Below are 14,187 nucleotides of genomic sequence, written 5' to 3' on the forward strand. Positions count from 1 at the left end.
AATTCAGTCAAGGAGCATTTTATGTTCTAGCCTAAGATTTTAGAATTTCTCCAGATCTTTGTTCAGTCCTTTCATTCATGTCCACTGCACTTTTATTCATCGGGCTTTGAAGATCACAAAATCTGTTTGGTCTTGCCTATCTTCAGATCTCCAGATGTTTCCAAGACAACTGTGATGAATACTCTCTTGCAGTGCTGAACCCAGGGTCTCAGTCAAGTAGGATTATCCTGATATAGCTCCACTATAGACCCCCAAGACTGCCTTTATAAGGTACTTAAAGCACATCCTCGCTGTATGCTTCTATTCCATGATTTTCTTGGACTTGCCAAGCTCCTCATTCAGTCAAAGAGAGTAAAGTGAAGCAATCCTGCAGAGAAAGCTCATTTCCACCACATTTATTTCAGTCACTATCCACAAATTATATTCAAAGGCTGTGGATTATAAAAACAAACATTTACAATAAAATTCATTTAGAAATTCAGAAGTTGCTGCTTCACCGAGGCTAGTAAACTTACTTAGCTCTACTGAGCTCTACTGGACCAATCAGGTTCGACTCATCCAATATCACTTTTCCCCATTTCTTCACTGATACTTAAACTTTTATGACCATTTTACATGCTGCCATAATAGATGGACAAACATGGAAGGCCCTCGCCTGAGTCAGGTGGGACCTCCAACAATCCTGAATGGCCATGATGCGAAATAGTTCTGTTTAATAATATTTAAAGGTTATTTCCAGATCATTTTGTAAGATGGTCCTAACTGTAAATGTGAAACCTGACAATCATTTTTTCTGAAATAAACAAAACATTTAATTTCCTTTCTAATGTCTTAAAATCTGTCTGGTAAATATCCTTCAGACAGACCATAGATCTTTTATTACTTATAGCTGGTGTTTTGTTAAGGTTGCAAGTCATGCCAGTACGTGTGTTACAGAAGGGAAACCATTCAAATGTGCTATACTCTGTGTGGACAGGCTCAGGGCCAGAATCAGTGTTTTTCAAGCTCTGATGTTGTAAACAAAGCTGACCTAATTAAAGGTTAATGCAGTGGTCCACCTGTGCCAATATTCCTTTTGGACTTCTGTCTATTTATATAAACCTGTGATTTGAACTACAGCACTAGCAGAGCTGCTGTTAGAGATAACTAATCAACATCTTCTGACCAATCAGATAAGAGAATTCTACAGGGCTGTTGTATTTTTACTGAGTCGTGTATTAATTAAACCATGATGTTTTCCTATCAATTAGTGTTGTTGATATGAAATACACACTTTTTTGTCACACATAAAAATAGATAATTGTCAAATGTGCCTTTCCAAGTGCTTCTAAATGGTTTCCAAAGGTTTCCATACTTATTATATTTATGGACAAAAAATATTGGTACACCTGACATTTCCTGTCATATGTGGTTCTTCTTCAAACTCTTACCACAAAGCTGGAGGCACACAATTTTTTAGGATGTCTTTGCATGCGGTATAATAACATTTTCCATTTACTTGAACTTGGAAACCCAAACCTGTTTCAGCATTTAAATGCCCCTGTTCACAAAGCATGAAGATCTAGTTTACATGGTTTGGAGAGGAAGATCTTGGGTGGCCTGCTGTAGAACTCTGATCTCAACTCTACTGAACACCTTTGGGATGAATTGAAACGCTGTCTGCACCCTAGGCCTCCTCACCCTACCTGACTTTACTAACACACTTGCGGCTGATAAACACAAATGTCCACGAGCACCGTCCAAAATCCAGTGGAACATCTTACCAGAAGAGTGGAAGGAATTATAAGAGCAAAATGAGACTAAATGTGGAATGTGATGCTCAAAAAGCACATACCATACTAATGACGAGGTGTCCACAAACTTTTGGCAATATAGTGTATATGGTGTATAATGTAAATATTTTTAAAATGTAAACCAAAGATGTTTAATTTGGTTTAATAGCACATTTATTCATAGATAGATAGATAGATAGATAGATAGATAGATAGATAGATAGATAGATAGATAGATAGATAGATAGATAGATAGATAGATAGTAAATCCCCGCCCACTTGCCGCCTCGACATCCAATCAGATCGTCGCGGATTTCTGAAGTTGGCAGGCGGCGGTGTCGCAGGTCAGTGTGAAGGTCCGCGCGCAGAAGAGACGGATCGCGGAGACGCACTTAGACGCGGGGACACGGAGACGCACGCACGCACGAGCCATGCAGCAGTCGGACGACATGGAGGTACGTGTCTGTTTTATACCTTATGACCAACCTATTCCGCGGTGCACGCAGGAGTGGATCAGGAATCAGCAGAATCGGGACGTGTGTGTGTGTGTGTGTGTGTGTTGGTGGTTGTTGCTGGGGCAGCTTTAAATGCCCTTGCTCCACTACGGATGCAGCTAGACTTCTTATTTTGGCGACACGGCGTGTGAGCGCTATTAATATCTCACATTTTCCAGTGGAGATGAACGATGGTGGGACTGCGGGACTTCAGTAGGGTCATGTGGGACCCATTAATTGAGCCTGTCTGTCCAACCCTACTGCGTAAAATCAATATGTTTTTATTAGAACCATCTTTAGTGCCAGGTGTAATGTACCTCTAGATACATGGATTGGTGTGTAACTGCAGATTGTATTCATTGATTTGGCAGCTTCTTCATTCAGTATTCAGTCACTGCTCTTTCATGGTCAGAGTCACTGTGTTTACATCGAAAGCCCCTCTCCACTACATTACAAGGTCAAGCCTGGATGTCTGAAACACTCGAATGCCTTTACAGCACATCATTTAGTAACCTCCTGTGACTCGGTAAAGGAATTCTCCATAGGATAAAGCTTTTACATGAGAGCACAGGCTTTATCTCTTCCTGCAGTATGATTAGGGTTAGATTAATTCATTCATTCATTTTCAATATCCTGGTCATGGTTGCAGTGGATCCAGAACCTATCAGCATAGGTATGGTCTACATCTCGAATGGTACGCCAGCCCATTTCCAGGAGGAGACTAGGGAATCCAAAGGAAACACAGGTGAGCATTAAGAGAACATGTAAATCTCCACAGATTAAGTAAGGACTGAACCAGGGACTCTGGAGATGTGAGGAGGCAATGTGACTTGCTGTGCCAGCGTGGTGCCTTTATTAATTATACTTACCAAAAATCTATACTGAAATATTTTTTTAATAATTTAATTCATGAATTTGATTGCTCAAAAATCAGAAGCATAATAATTATTATTATTATTATAATGGTGGATTGTATTGTCCCGGAGCAGGTAGTGTTGATACTTCACAGCTCCAGGGGTCTCCTGAGCTTGGGTTACTGTCTGTGTGAAGTTTCATGTTTTCCTTGTGTCTGTGTCGGCTTCATCCAGGTTCTTCGGCTTCCTCAGACCCCCGAAAAACATGCCAGTAGCTCTTTAGATATGAGTCTCTGAGTACACGGTGTATTTTTGCATCACCTCCTGTGTTCCAGAGCTCACGCAATGTTTTTCCTTAAAGAAATAGCTGCAGTTCTCCCTCCACCATTTCAGATGAAGATACAGGATGAAGGCTATAAAGGAGTTGGAGAGTTCTGACCCTTTACGCTTGACTTTCTCATACAGTGCAAAAGGGATTTGAATGTAAATACATAACACATTTATGGATTCCTCCCATCAAACCCACTGACTAAATTATACTTGCTGCTGCAGAATAGACTAATCCCTAGACTCCTATAAATAGGACTGATTGCATCTTATTCAGAGGTCACATAAGATGGAATATTACCGAAGGAATAGGATCATTGAGCCTTTGGATGCAGGCCAGTGCTGTTGCTAATGTGTGTACTAGTGCTGTTGATGTTTGGTATTTATGGAAAATAAAGAAGGGGGTTGGTAGTGCTGTTCTTAGAGCCCGATGCCTCTGTACTTGCGTTACTCTCAGCTGCTGTTTTGAGATCTGATTGAGAAGAGTGATCCAAGTTTAGACCCGGCTACAGACTGTGTAAGTTCATTGCACATGCAGCTGAATGGTTCTGTGATGAACTGCCTTTTTATTTCTTCGCAATTGCCGTTATTTGACATGCGCTAATGATATTTTGTCCACGGTTCGTCTCACATTCTCGTAGTGCTATTGATCTGTCTGTAGTCTCTCAAATTAGGCGTATGGATTGGAGGCTCTTATTAAGAGAATACTTGACGGTGACACACAGGGAGCATCCTTCTGGAAACATGTCTGAGAGGAAAACCGTGCATTTCCTCGCGCCTCTCAGCCAGAGCTCTTCTCTGGCTCTCAGTGCCATCTGCTCCTGAAGACCAAAATAAGCACCACTCTCTATAAAAAATTTGCGTGTGTGTGTGTGTGTGTGTGTGTGTGTGTGTGTGTTGTATATGTCTGTGTTACACCTACTTCAGTCCCTGTTTGCTCAGTTAGAGCTGTGCAAAAATATACACATATTTTCTCCCTAATTGGGACGTGCTTGTTCTAAGATATAAGGCGTGGGTGGTTGAGTGAGTAACACAGCATGCTGGGAACAGTGTGGGGAGAAGGGATGTCTCGTTCACGCTGCTGATATTGTACAGATCCCTGGCAAGGTGTGGTGCAATTAACAATCAAAAAACATGCACAATTTTATGCTTTTAAACACCCAACCACATCTGTGTGAGAGATGCAAAAGGAGGTAATACATACAGTGTACCTATGCATACTCTCTCTCTCTCTCTTTCTCTCTCTCTCTCTCTCTCTCTCTCTCTCTCTCTCTCTCTCTCTCTCTCTCTCTCTATCTATATATATATATATATATATATACAGTGAGGAAAATAAGTATTTGAACACCTGAGAAAGTCAATGTTAATATTTGGTACAGGAGCCTTTGTTTGCAATTACAGAGGTCAAACGTTTCCTGTAAGTTTTTCACCAGGTTTGCACACACTGCAGGAGGGATTTTGGCCCACTCCTCCACACAGATCTTGAAAGCTCTTTTCAGGTCATTGACCAGCTCCTCCCGTGTAGTTCTGGGCTGATTTCATTAGGATCATTGAGACCCCAAGAGGTGAGATCCTTCATGGAGCCCCAGTCCGAGAGAGATTGACAGTCATGTTTAGCTTCTTTCATTTTCTGATGATTGCTCCAACAGTGGACCTTTTTTCACCAAGCTGCTTGGCAATTTCCCCGTAGGCCTTTCCAGCCTTGTGGAGGTGTACAATTTTGTCTCTAGTGTCTTTGGACAGCTCTTTGGTCTTGGCCATGTTAGTAGTTGGATTCTTACTGATTGTATGGGGTGGACAGGTGTCTTTATGCAGCTAACGACCTCAAACAGGTGCCTCTAATTTAGGATAATAAATGTAGTGGAGGTGGACATTTTAAAGGCAGACTAACAGGTCTTTGAGGGTCAGAATTCTAGCTGATAGACAGGTGTTCAAATACTTATTTGCAGCTGTATCATACAAATAAATAGTTTAAAAATCATATATTGTGATTTCTGGATTTTTTTTTTTAGATTATGTCTCTCACAGTGGACATGCACCTACGATGACAATTTCAGACCCCTCCATGATTTCTAAGTGGGAGAACTTGCAAAAGAGCAGGGTGTTCAAATACTTATTTTCCTCACTGTATATATATATATATATATATATATATATATATATATATATATATATATATATATATATATATATATATATATATATATATATATACAGTACAGACCAAAAGTTTGGACACACCTTCTCATTCAAAGAGTTTTCTTTATTTTCATGACTATGAAAATTGTAGATTCACACTGAAGAATTAACACACGTGGAATTATATATGGAATTATATACATAACAAAAAAGTGTGAAACAACTGAAAAATGTCATATTGTAGGTTCTTCAAAGTAGCCACCTTTTGCTTTGATTACTGCTTTGCACACTCTTGGCATTCTCTTGATGAGCTTCAAGAGGTAGTCACCTGAAATGGTCTTCCAACAGTCTTGAAGGAGTTCCCCGAGAGATGCTTGCCACTTGTTGGCCCTTTTGCCTTCACTCTGCGGTCCAGCTCACCCCTAAACCATCTCGATTGGGTTCAGGTCCGGTGATTGTGGAGGCCAGATCATCTGGCGCAGCACCCCATCACTCTCCTTCTTGGTCAAATAGCCCTTGATGCCTTCAGTGTGACTCTACAATTTTCATAGTCATGAAAATAAAGAAAACTTTTTGAATTAGATGGTGTGTCCAAACTTTTGGTCTGTACTGTATATGTAAATAAAAGCTTTCCCTGTAGAATAAAAATGTACACTATATGGCCCAAAAGTATATGTACACTCGAACATCACAGCTTTATGTGCTTGATGACATCCCAGATTTATTCCCCCTATAGTTGTTATTAAATTATGGAGTGCTACTTGAGGGATTTGTGCTCATTTATCCACAAGAAAAAAATAAATAAATAAATCACTCATTCTGGTTTAGGATGGCCACTAAAGATGAACAGCCTGAAGCCTCATCACCATGAGATTAGTGTGAATGGTACCACACAGAAACCACAATTCTAGAATAGAATAACATTTAAATTAGTAGAATTAGAAATGATGCTCTTTTTTTTACAAATTGCTTATGAGCTTATAGGGTCCTGTTAACACAATTAACACTTTCTTCATGCTATATATATATATATATATATATAAATTTATATTAGTTTTAATATATATATAGTTTTAATATATACCATCACCTCTAACTTACTCATCATCTTTTAGTTACACATTTATAAATAAAAAAAAACGATATCTGGAATATATACATATTTTTGTAAACCTAATTGGGACAATGTCCAGCATATGAAGTTTTTTCACTCAACGTGGTAGCTCAGCAGTTAAGAATTGGACTCTGGTTCAGAAGGTTACAAGTTCAAATCCCAGCACCAACAAGCTGCTACTGCTGGGCTCTTGAGCAAGGACCTTAACCCTCAAATGCTCGATTGTAAGTCTCACTGGATAAGGGTGTTTGCCAAATGGCGTAAATGTAAACAAACCATGTCTTAATGGAGCTCACTTTGTGCATAGGGGCTTTGTTATGCTAGAACAGGTTTGGGCTGATTAGTTTAAGTGATCTATATAATTGTGTCCTTTCAAAGTGTAGCAAAAGTGTGTTGAAGAACCAATTGGATGGACCACATATTTTTGTTTATTTGTATATATGTGTATCTCATGAACTTTATACCTTGCTCGCAAGAAAATCTGTTCCACATGGATAACAGAACTGGATCTAGACAGAGTGGATTGCAGTCAGAGGGGACATTTTCTGCCTGGAGAGGTTTTATGCAGAGAGGCATCTAAATATCTGCATCTACTGATGTTGGAAATTTGACATGAAAATGAAATCATGGGAAAAAACACAGTGAAAGCTAGTTTTACTGGAATAGCTTCTTTTACACAATAATTTGACACACATAAATCACCAATAACATAATACTAAAGGTAAATCTAAACTAAATCTCAAATCTGATTGGTCAAAAAGTGTTGCTTCATCGCCTGAAATCGCTGTTTTGACAATACTTCTGCTGCAAAGCACACCACAGGTTTGAGTTAATGTACCACTTTAAGTACATTATCGTTTCTGTTTTTGTAAGTAGTTGGTTATTTACCATTTAGGGACAGAGCTTCAGGTATAGGCATGTGATTAAAGGAAAACAGGTTTTCTGCCATGGGGATGTGTTCTGGAAAGAGGACAAAGTCTAGGACAATGTAAGGCAAATGTGTTAAAATAAACCGATTCTCCGCCACAGTCTAAGGCAAGTGCTTTAAAATATAATCACAGTAAAGCAACGACAGAAGGGAAGACTACAAAAGTCAAAGAAATATTTGGAAATCCTGTGTTTTTAGTCTGTAACTGAGTACAAAAACAATTTCAGGAATGGCAGTAGATGTGGCTGCTGAGGTTAAGGAAAGAGGGATATTAGAACAGTGATGCACTGTTTGTCTTTATTGTAAAGGGTTACTGTCTGGATATTGACTCTTGGTTTCAAAAGGAGCATGACATCTCAAGCTGCATTTAATGTCAAGTTGTTTGATAGTTTGACACTTTTTACAATCCAGCTGCCAGTGTGAGTGTCAGTCTGCTATGTAGACAAAATCTATAAAATGTAGTTGATGTAAAAGATGTTTGTTTATTCAGCTTTCAAGACTCTAGAAATACTAGCATTAAGCAGTCTGTGTGTTTTTTGCTATTGTACACAAATTAAAAAGCAAGTAGATACATGTTTCAGTCTTCGTGTATATGTGGTTTCCTTCTGGCTCTGTGGATATGTTTTGAATGAGTATGTGCTTGCACAACACTAACCTATAATGTAATTCCTGACTCAGACTCAGTATGTAGATCATTGGATGGAAATGACGGTTAGTCTACTCCCAGAAATGTAGAGTATTTCTCTGTGTATTCCCTCCAGTTTCCTTAGATATGCTTCTTGCAACTTCCTCTACTCACAGATCCTCCTATTTGCATAATCACACAAAAAAACAGTGCTGGTAAAAGCCTCAGAGTGAGGGGAAATAGTGGCAGAACCTGAAGAGTGTGTTTCAGACTTGTAAGCTATCCAGGCTGCTCAGTGTGTGTTTTCGTTTCAGAGCTCATGAAGTATGTTTTGTTCATTTCTTCAGGGTTCCATGGAATCCCCCAATCTGGAGTTTGAGTATGGGGACACTGATAGCCTGACTGCTGAACTCTCAGGTGACACACACACACACACACACACACACACACACACACACACACACACACACACACACACACACACACACACACACACACACACACATACCAGGTCACAGGAACTTTAAAGGACCGTATGGTTATTGTGACAGTATGGACTTGCTAACATTATACACTAATTTATAGACCATTAAACCTATTTTACATCCATCCACCTTCTACCTCGTCTTTGTTTATGATTAAGAGAGATTTTTTATAATATTTTCCTCTCACGAAACGCCTCTGTTTGCCAAGTTGGATTGTTTAATTTTATTATTTATTGTTTGTTGTCTGGATTGTTGCTTGTTCTTTTATTTTCTATGTAGATCAGTGTTTATCTTTAGTAATTGTTCCTGCCACATTTGTTCATCTTTAATGAGGTCAGAGTTGCATTAGAGGCAGAGCACACTAAACCAGATACCAATTCTTTGCATGGCATCGGACATAAACACGTGCTTACTTGTTTATGCCAAGGGGAATACTACTGCACTATAGTCACCAAACAGACATTTTAAAGAGGTGGAAGAAAACCAGAGAACCCGGAAGAAACTCAGACATAGAGCTTAGGATTGAATGAGCTATGGGACAGAAACCCACTATGCCACGCAATAGCACATTAAAATCATAGGAAACACAGGCTTATGCAAATGAAGTAGAGCTAAAAGGGTTTATGACCACGCTGTGCTGTGCATTAAACCATTTAAAAAATCCTGCATGGTGATAACATTCAGCACATTTTTTTCTTGGGCCTGCTGTACCACTATTTTTTTCTCTTTCAGAGCTGTACAGTTACACAGAGGAGCCTGAGTTCGGTCTGAACAGGAACTGCTTTGAAGAGGATTTTAGGAGTCACGGTATTGTCACATCTATTACGTCCTGTTCAGTTGCAGTGTCATGTGAACCTTCGCAGTTTGCTTCAGCTGTGGACATTTGTGTGTTCATGTTTGTGTATGTTTTTGTGCATGTGCCAACAATGTGGCTGGTTTTTGTGGTGGGATGGTAGCTTTTTACAGAGAAAGTGTGCTATATGAGAAGAGCTGAGAGGGAGATGGAAGGAGCTGATTAATTGAAAGCTCCCAAAAGAGAGAGAGAGAAATGAACTGTCAGCATAATGAAACAGTTCCTGTGTATGTGAGTACATGTGCGCTTGTGTGTGCGTAAGGTAAACACTGCAGGAAAGTACATAGAGCCCAAAAACTTAACAAAGTACAGCTCACTATGCCTCATGCTGTATGAAGAGTTGTGTTTATTCAGTTCTTATACTTATGACACTTCCACAACATATTAGGTCATGGGCTCAACCTACACAGTTTGTGGTCCAATCTGGTCAGTTTTGTGTAGACAGACTGTACTGTCCTGTAGTATGTTGGCTTTAACATACTGAGACTCTGAAATAAAGTGGTGGGTAGTGTTCAATAAGGTGTAAACACAAATTAACATATTGGGTTCACAGGATAATATTTCAAATTTTAGAGGATCTAATGCCCACAGAGTATTATACACTCACCAGCCACTTTATTAGGTACACCTTACCAGTACTGGGTTGGACCCCCTTTTGCCTTCAGAACTGCCTTAATCCTTCGTGGCATAGATTCAACAAGGTACTGGAAACATTCCTCAGAGATTTTAGTCCATATTGACATGATAGCATCACGCAGTTGCTGCAGATTTGTCAGCTGCACATCCATGATGCGAATCTCCCGTTCCACCACATCCCAAAGGTGCTCTATTGGATTTAGATCTGGTGACTGTGGAGGCCATTTGAGTACAGTTAACTCATTGTCATGTTCAAGAAACCAGTCTGAGATGATTCGCGCTTTATGACATGGAGCGTTATCTTGCTGGAAGTAGCCATCAGAAGATGGGTACACTGTGGTCATAAAGGGATGGACATGGTCAGCAACAATACTCAGGTAGGCTGTGGCATTGACATGATACTCATTTGGTACTAATGGGCCCAAAGTGTGCCAAGAAAATATCCCCCACACCATTAAACCACCACCACCAGCCTAAACCGTTGATACAAGTCAGGATGGATCAATGCTTTCATGTTGTCGACGCCAAATTCTGACCCCAACATCCGAATGTCGCAGCAGAAATCGAGACTCATCAACGTTTTCCAATATATAAATTTGTAACTAATAAAAATATAGTGCATATACTTATAATCAGTTTTGGGCAACGTTACTTTTAAAAGTAACGCATTACAATATTGAGTTACTCCCCAAAAAAGTAAATTAAGCGTTACTTTTTATGGAAAGTAACACGTTATATTACTTTTGCGTTACTTGTATCTCTTTCACGCCTTACAGGTGTAACAGGTGTAATATAGATGATTGCCATTAAGAAATAAGTTATATTAGGGCAAAAGACGTGTGGGCTGCACACCGGTGATGTGGAGGGAGAACATACCTTTCGCTGTCATCTCGTAAAACATCGTGCAATTCTGTAAATATGACATCGTCCTCGTCTACATCATTCTCTGCTTCATCATCAGCTTGAAACATTCTGAACGCTTTTACAAAGTTTGCGCTATTATCAGTGACCGTGGCAGTTTATCTACCCACAAAGAGCAAATGAGCTGTGAATTTGCTCTCTGTCTCCGCTGTGATGGCATCGTACATGTGTACATGTGAACTTTTATTCTGAGCAGTCAATAGATCTGTAGTGCTGTGCTTTGCATGCAGATGTTTTTTTTTTTTTTTTTAAGTGGTATTTTTTGCAGTTGACAAGAGCTTTTCACCAACACATAATCTACACTTAACCATTATTCCTTTCTCCTTTTCCTCGACTATTTCAAAATAATAAGAACACTTCCATCACAGTAATGTAATTCTCTGGTTTGCCATCTCCGCTTCTGACCAGCTTCTGTTCCTGCGGCTCGCACGTTTGAGTGCACGATTCTACGTGACTACGTTCATTTTAATTCATACATTTTTTTAAGCAAAATAATTTAACTGAAAAGTAACTCGCATTACTTTTTTAAAAAAGTAACTCAGATATTAATGTGTAAATTCATAAAGTAACGCGCTACTTTACTCGTTACTCCAGAAAAGTAATATTATTACGCAACGCACGTTACTTGTAACGCGTTACCCCCAACACTGCTTATAATTATATATAAATAAAAAGATTTTTACCGTCGCAAATATATTGAAAACGATGCATCATGATACAAATGCCAACTTATCCAATGCACACTTTTTAAAATTGATGCATCGCTAATTTTTATGCAGATGCACCAATGCAAATTGGGGAATCTTACGATCCCTAGTGTGTGTGTGTGTGTGTGTGTGTGTGTGTGTGAGAGAGAGAGAAATATGCTGATTTGTAGCTTAATAACTTTAAATAAAATACATCTTCTTTTCTCCATAATTACATGAACACTTTTCACATTAGTAGTGTATTTACTGAGGAAAGAAGTGTTTAATTAATCTCACACAAATCCTGCAGACATTCTGAAAGCGGTAAAATACTGATTAGGTTACAAATGCGCTTGAGCATTACAAAAACTTTACAAAGACTAGACAACTATACGTATTTAATACATTTAATACATATATACTTTATTTGTGTCAAAGGTGGCACGTGTGTTTATACTGATCTAAGCACATGAGTGCACAGTGTTGTTGCTCATGTTGGTTTTCCCATGGGTTTATTTCTTTACTGTGTGTATAAGCTTAGATCACCTTGTAAGACCTTGCAGTGCTCTTGTGTTTGCTCGCACTCCCTTTTTCTCGCTCAACAGCTTGACTGTTTGCTCCTTTGCCACTTCACCTGTCAGATCCGCTCTGCCCTTCTTTTTAAATTGGTTGACTCTGCAAAAAAGTCTTTCTCCTTTTAAATCTCTAACCACTTGAGAAATGTGTCATGTTGAGATAGAGTTATGCAGAGAATCAGCATTTAAGATTTGCAGTGCAATAACTTGTGAATTCAAACAAACAGGAAAAAGGAGTTATTGAGCAACAGTGAGAGTGGAGTCTATTTGAATATGTGTGTATTCACTCACTCTCTCTCTGTCTCTGTCTCTCTCTCTCGCTCTCTGCTCTCTCTCTCTCCCTCTCTCTCTCTCACACACACACACACACACACACACACACACACACACACACACACACACACACACACACACACACACACACACACACACACACACACACACACTTTCTATCTCTCTTTGTATGTGTGTGTCAGTAAAGAGCAGGAGATGGTTAGAGCTGAGTGTGGATGAACAGAGGGCATATATCATGCAACTGCTGGATGCTCTCGAGGTCACAGACAGAGACAGGAGACTCAAAGTGGCTCGGGCTATACTCTACCTAGCTCAGGGTACTACACACACACACACACACACACACACAGACACACACACACACACACACACACACAGTTTATTTATATAGTATATTTATATAGTATATAAAATTGGAGGCACAACATTTTAAAGGATGTCTTAAATGCAGTAGCATTAAATTTTTCCTTTACTTGAACTAGGAGACCCAAACCTGTTCTGGCATGACAATACCCCTGTGCACAAAGCCAGCTCTATGATGATATACTTTACATGGGTTGAAGTGGAATATCTTGAGCATCCTGCTATTAAGCTCAGACCTAAACACTATTGAACACCTTTGGGATGACCTGGAATGCTGGGTGCACCAGAGGCCTCCTCACCCTACATCAGTACCTGACTTTACTAACACTCTTGTGGCTGAATAAGCAAAGATCTTCACAACAATAAAGATTTTCACACAATAAACTGTAGTGGAACATCTTACCAGCAGATTAAAGAATATAATAACAACACATAGTACCTAAATGTGAAGAAGGGGATGTTCAAAAAGCATATGAATCCTTTGGTCAGGTGTTCACAAAAAACTTTTTTTTTCATATAGTGTACACACACTTGTAGGATAGAGACTGTAAAGACAGATGTATATGTATGTGTATGTATGCACATATACCAAATTCCTAAATACTCTTTTGTGTGTGAATGTGTGTCTATAAAGGGGCGTTTGATGAGTGTAACACAGAAGTGGATGTTCTCCATTGGTCACGACACAATGTCTTTCTGCTTTATGAAATGGGCATCTTCACTGCGCTGCTGGAGCTGCTCAGCATGGAGATTGAGTGAGTCTTCTCTTCTCAGATTTTGTGTGTGTGTATTTGTAAGCATGTACATATGTGCAGATTTTAAAGGTGCAGTGTCTAATTTGTAAACATAAAGCTATTTAAGCCTTAAACATTGACATATGTTTATATTTTTGGTCAGCTATCCTTTGTGTATCTGTTCCTTTTTTCATTTCTCATTGTATTTTACTGCTCCACAAATATTCACTTCCATCTCATTTCTTCCAAAGACAACATTATGACCATACATGATTGCATTTGTAATTCAGCTTGTTTCTTCATTCCTTCATGACTCTCCTTCTGGCTTGTGTTAGTATATTCTTATTCAAAATCACTGACATCAGAAGTTAAGGTCATACTCTCTCG

The 14,187-nt window shown here is 39.2% G+C and overlaps 1 protein-coding gene across 2 annotated transcripts in view; it reads left to right on the forward strand.

Annotated features, from left to right (window-relative positions):
- The first annotated feature begins 2,080 nt into the window (after positions 1-2,080).
- Positions 2,081-14,187, forward strand: part of strip2 (striatin interacting protein 2) — a 35,730-nt gene continuing 23,623 nt past the window's right edge. For both annotated transcript variants that reach the window (XM_083528389.1, XM_083528390.1), the window contains exons 1-5: positions 2,081-2,227; positions 8,601-8,670; positions 9,471-9,545; positions 12,886-13,020; positions 13,701-13,821. In XM_083528389.1, the coding sequence (XP_083384515.1) occupies positions 2,204-2,227; positions 8,601-8,670; positions 9,471-9,545; positions 12,886-13,020; positions 13,701-13,821 (425 nt within the window). In that variant the 5' untranslated portion in view covers positions 2,081-2,203. The remainder of the gene's footprint in view (positions 2,228-8,600; positions 8,671-9,470; positions 9,546-12,885; positions 13,021-13,700; positions 13,822-14,187) is intronic.

The sequence above is a fragment of the Silurus aristotelis genome (assembly GCF_946808225.1).
Source record: "Silurus aristotelis genome assembly, chromosome: 24".
NCBI lineage: Eukaryota > Metazoa > Chordata > Actinopteri > Siluriformes > Siluridae > Silurus > Silurus aristotelis.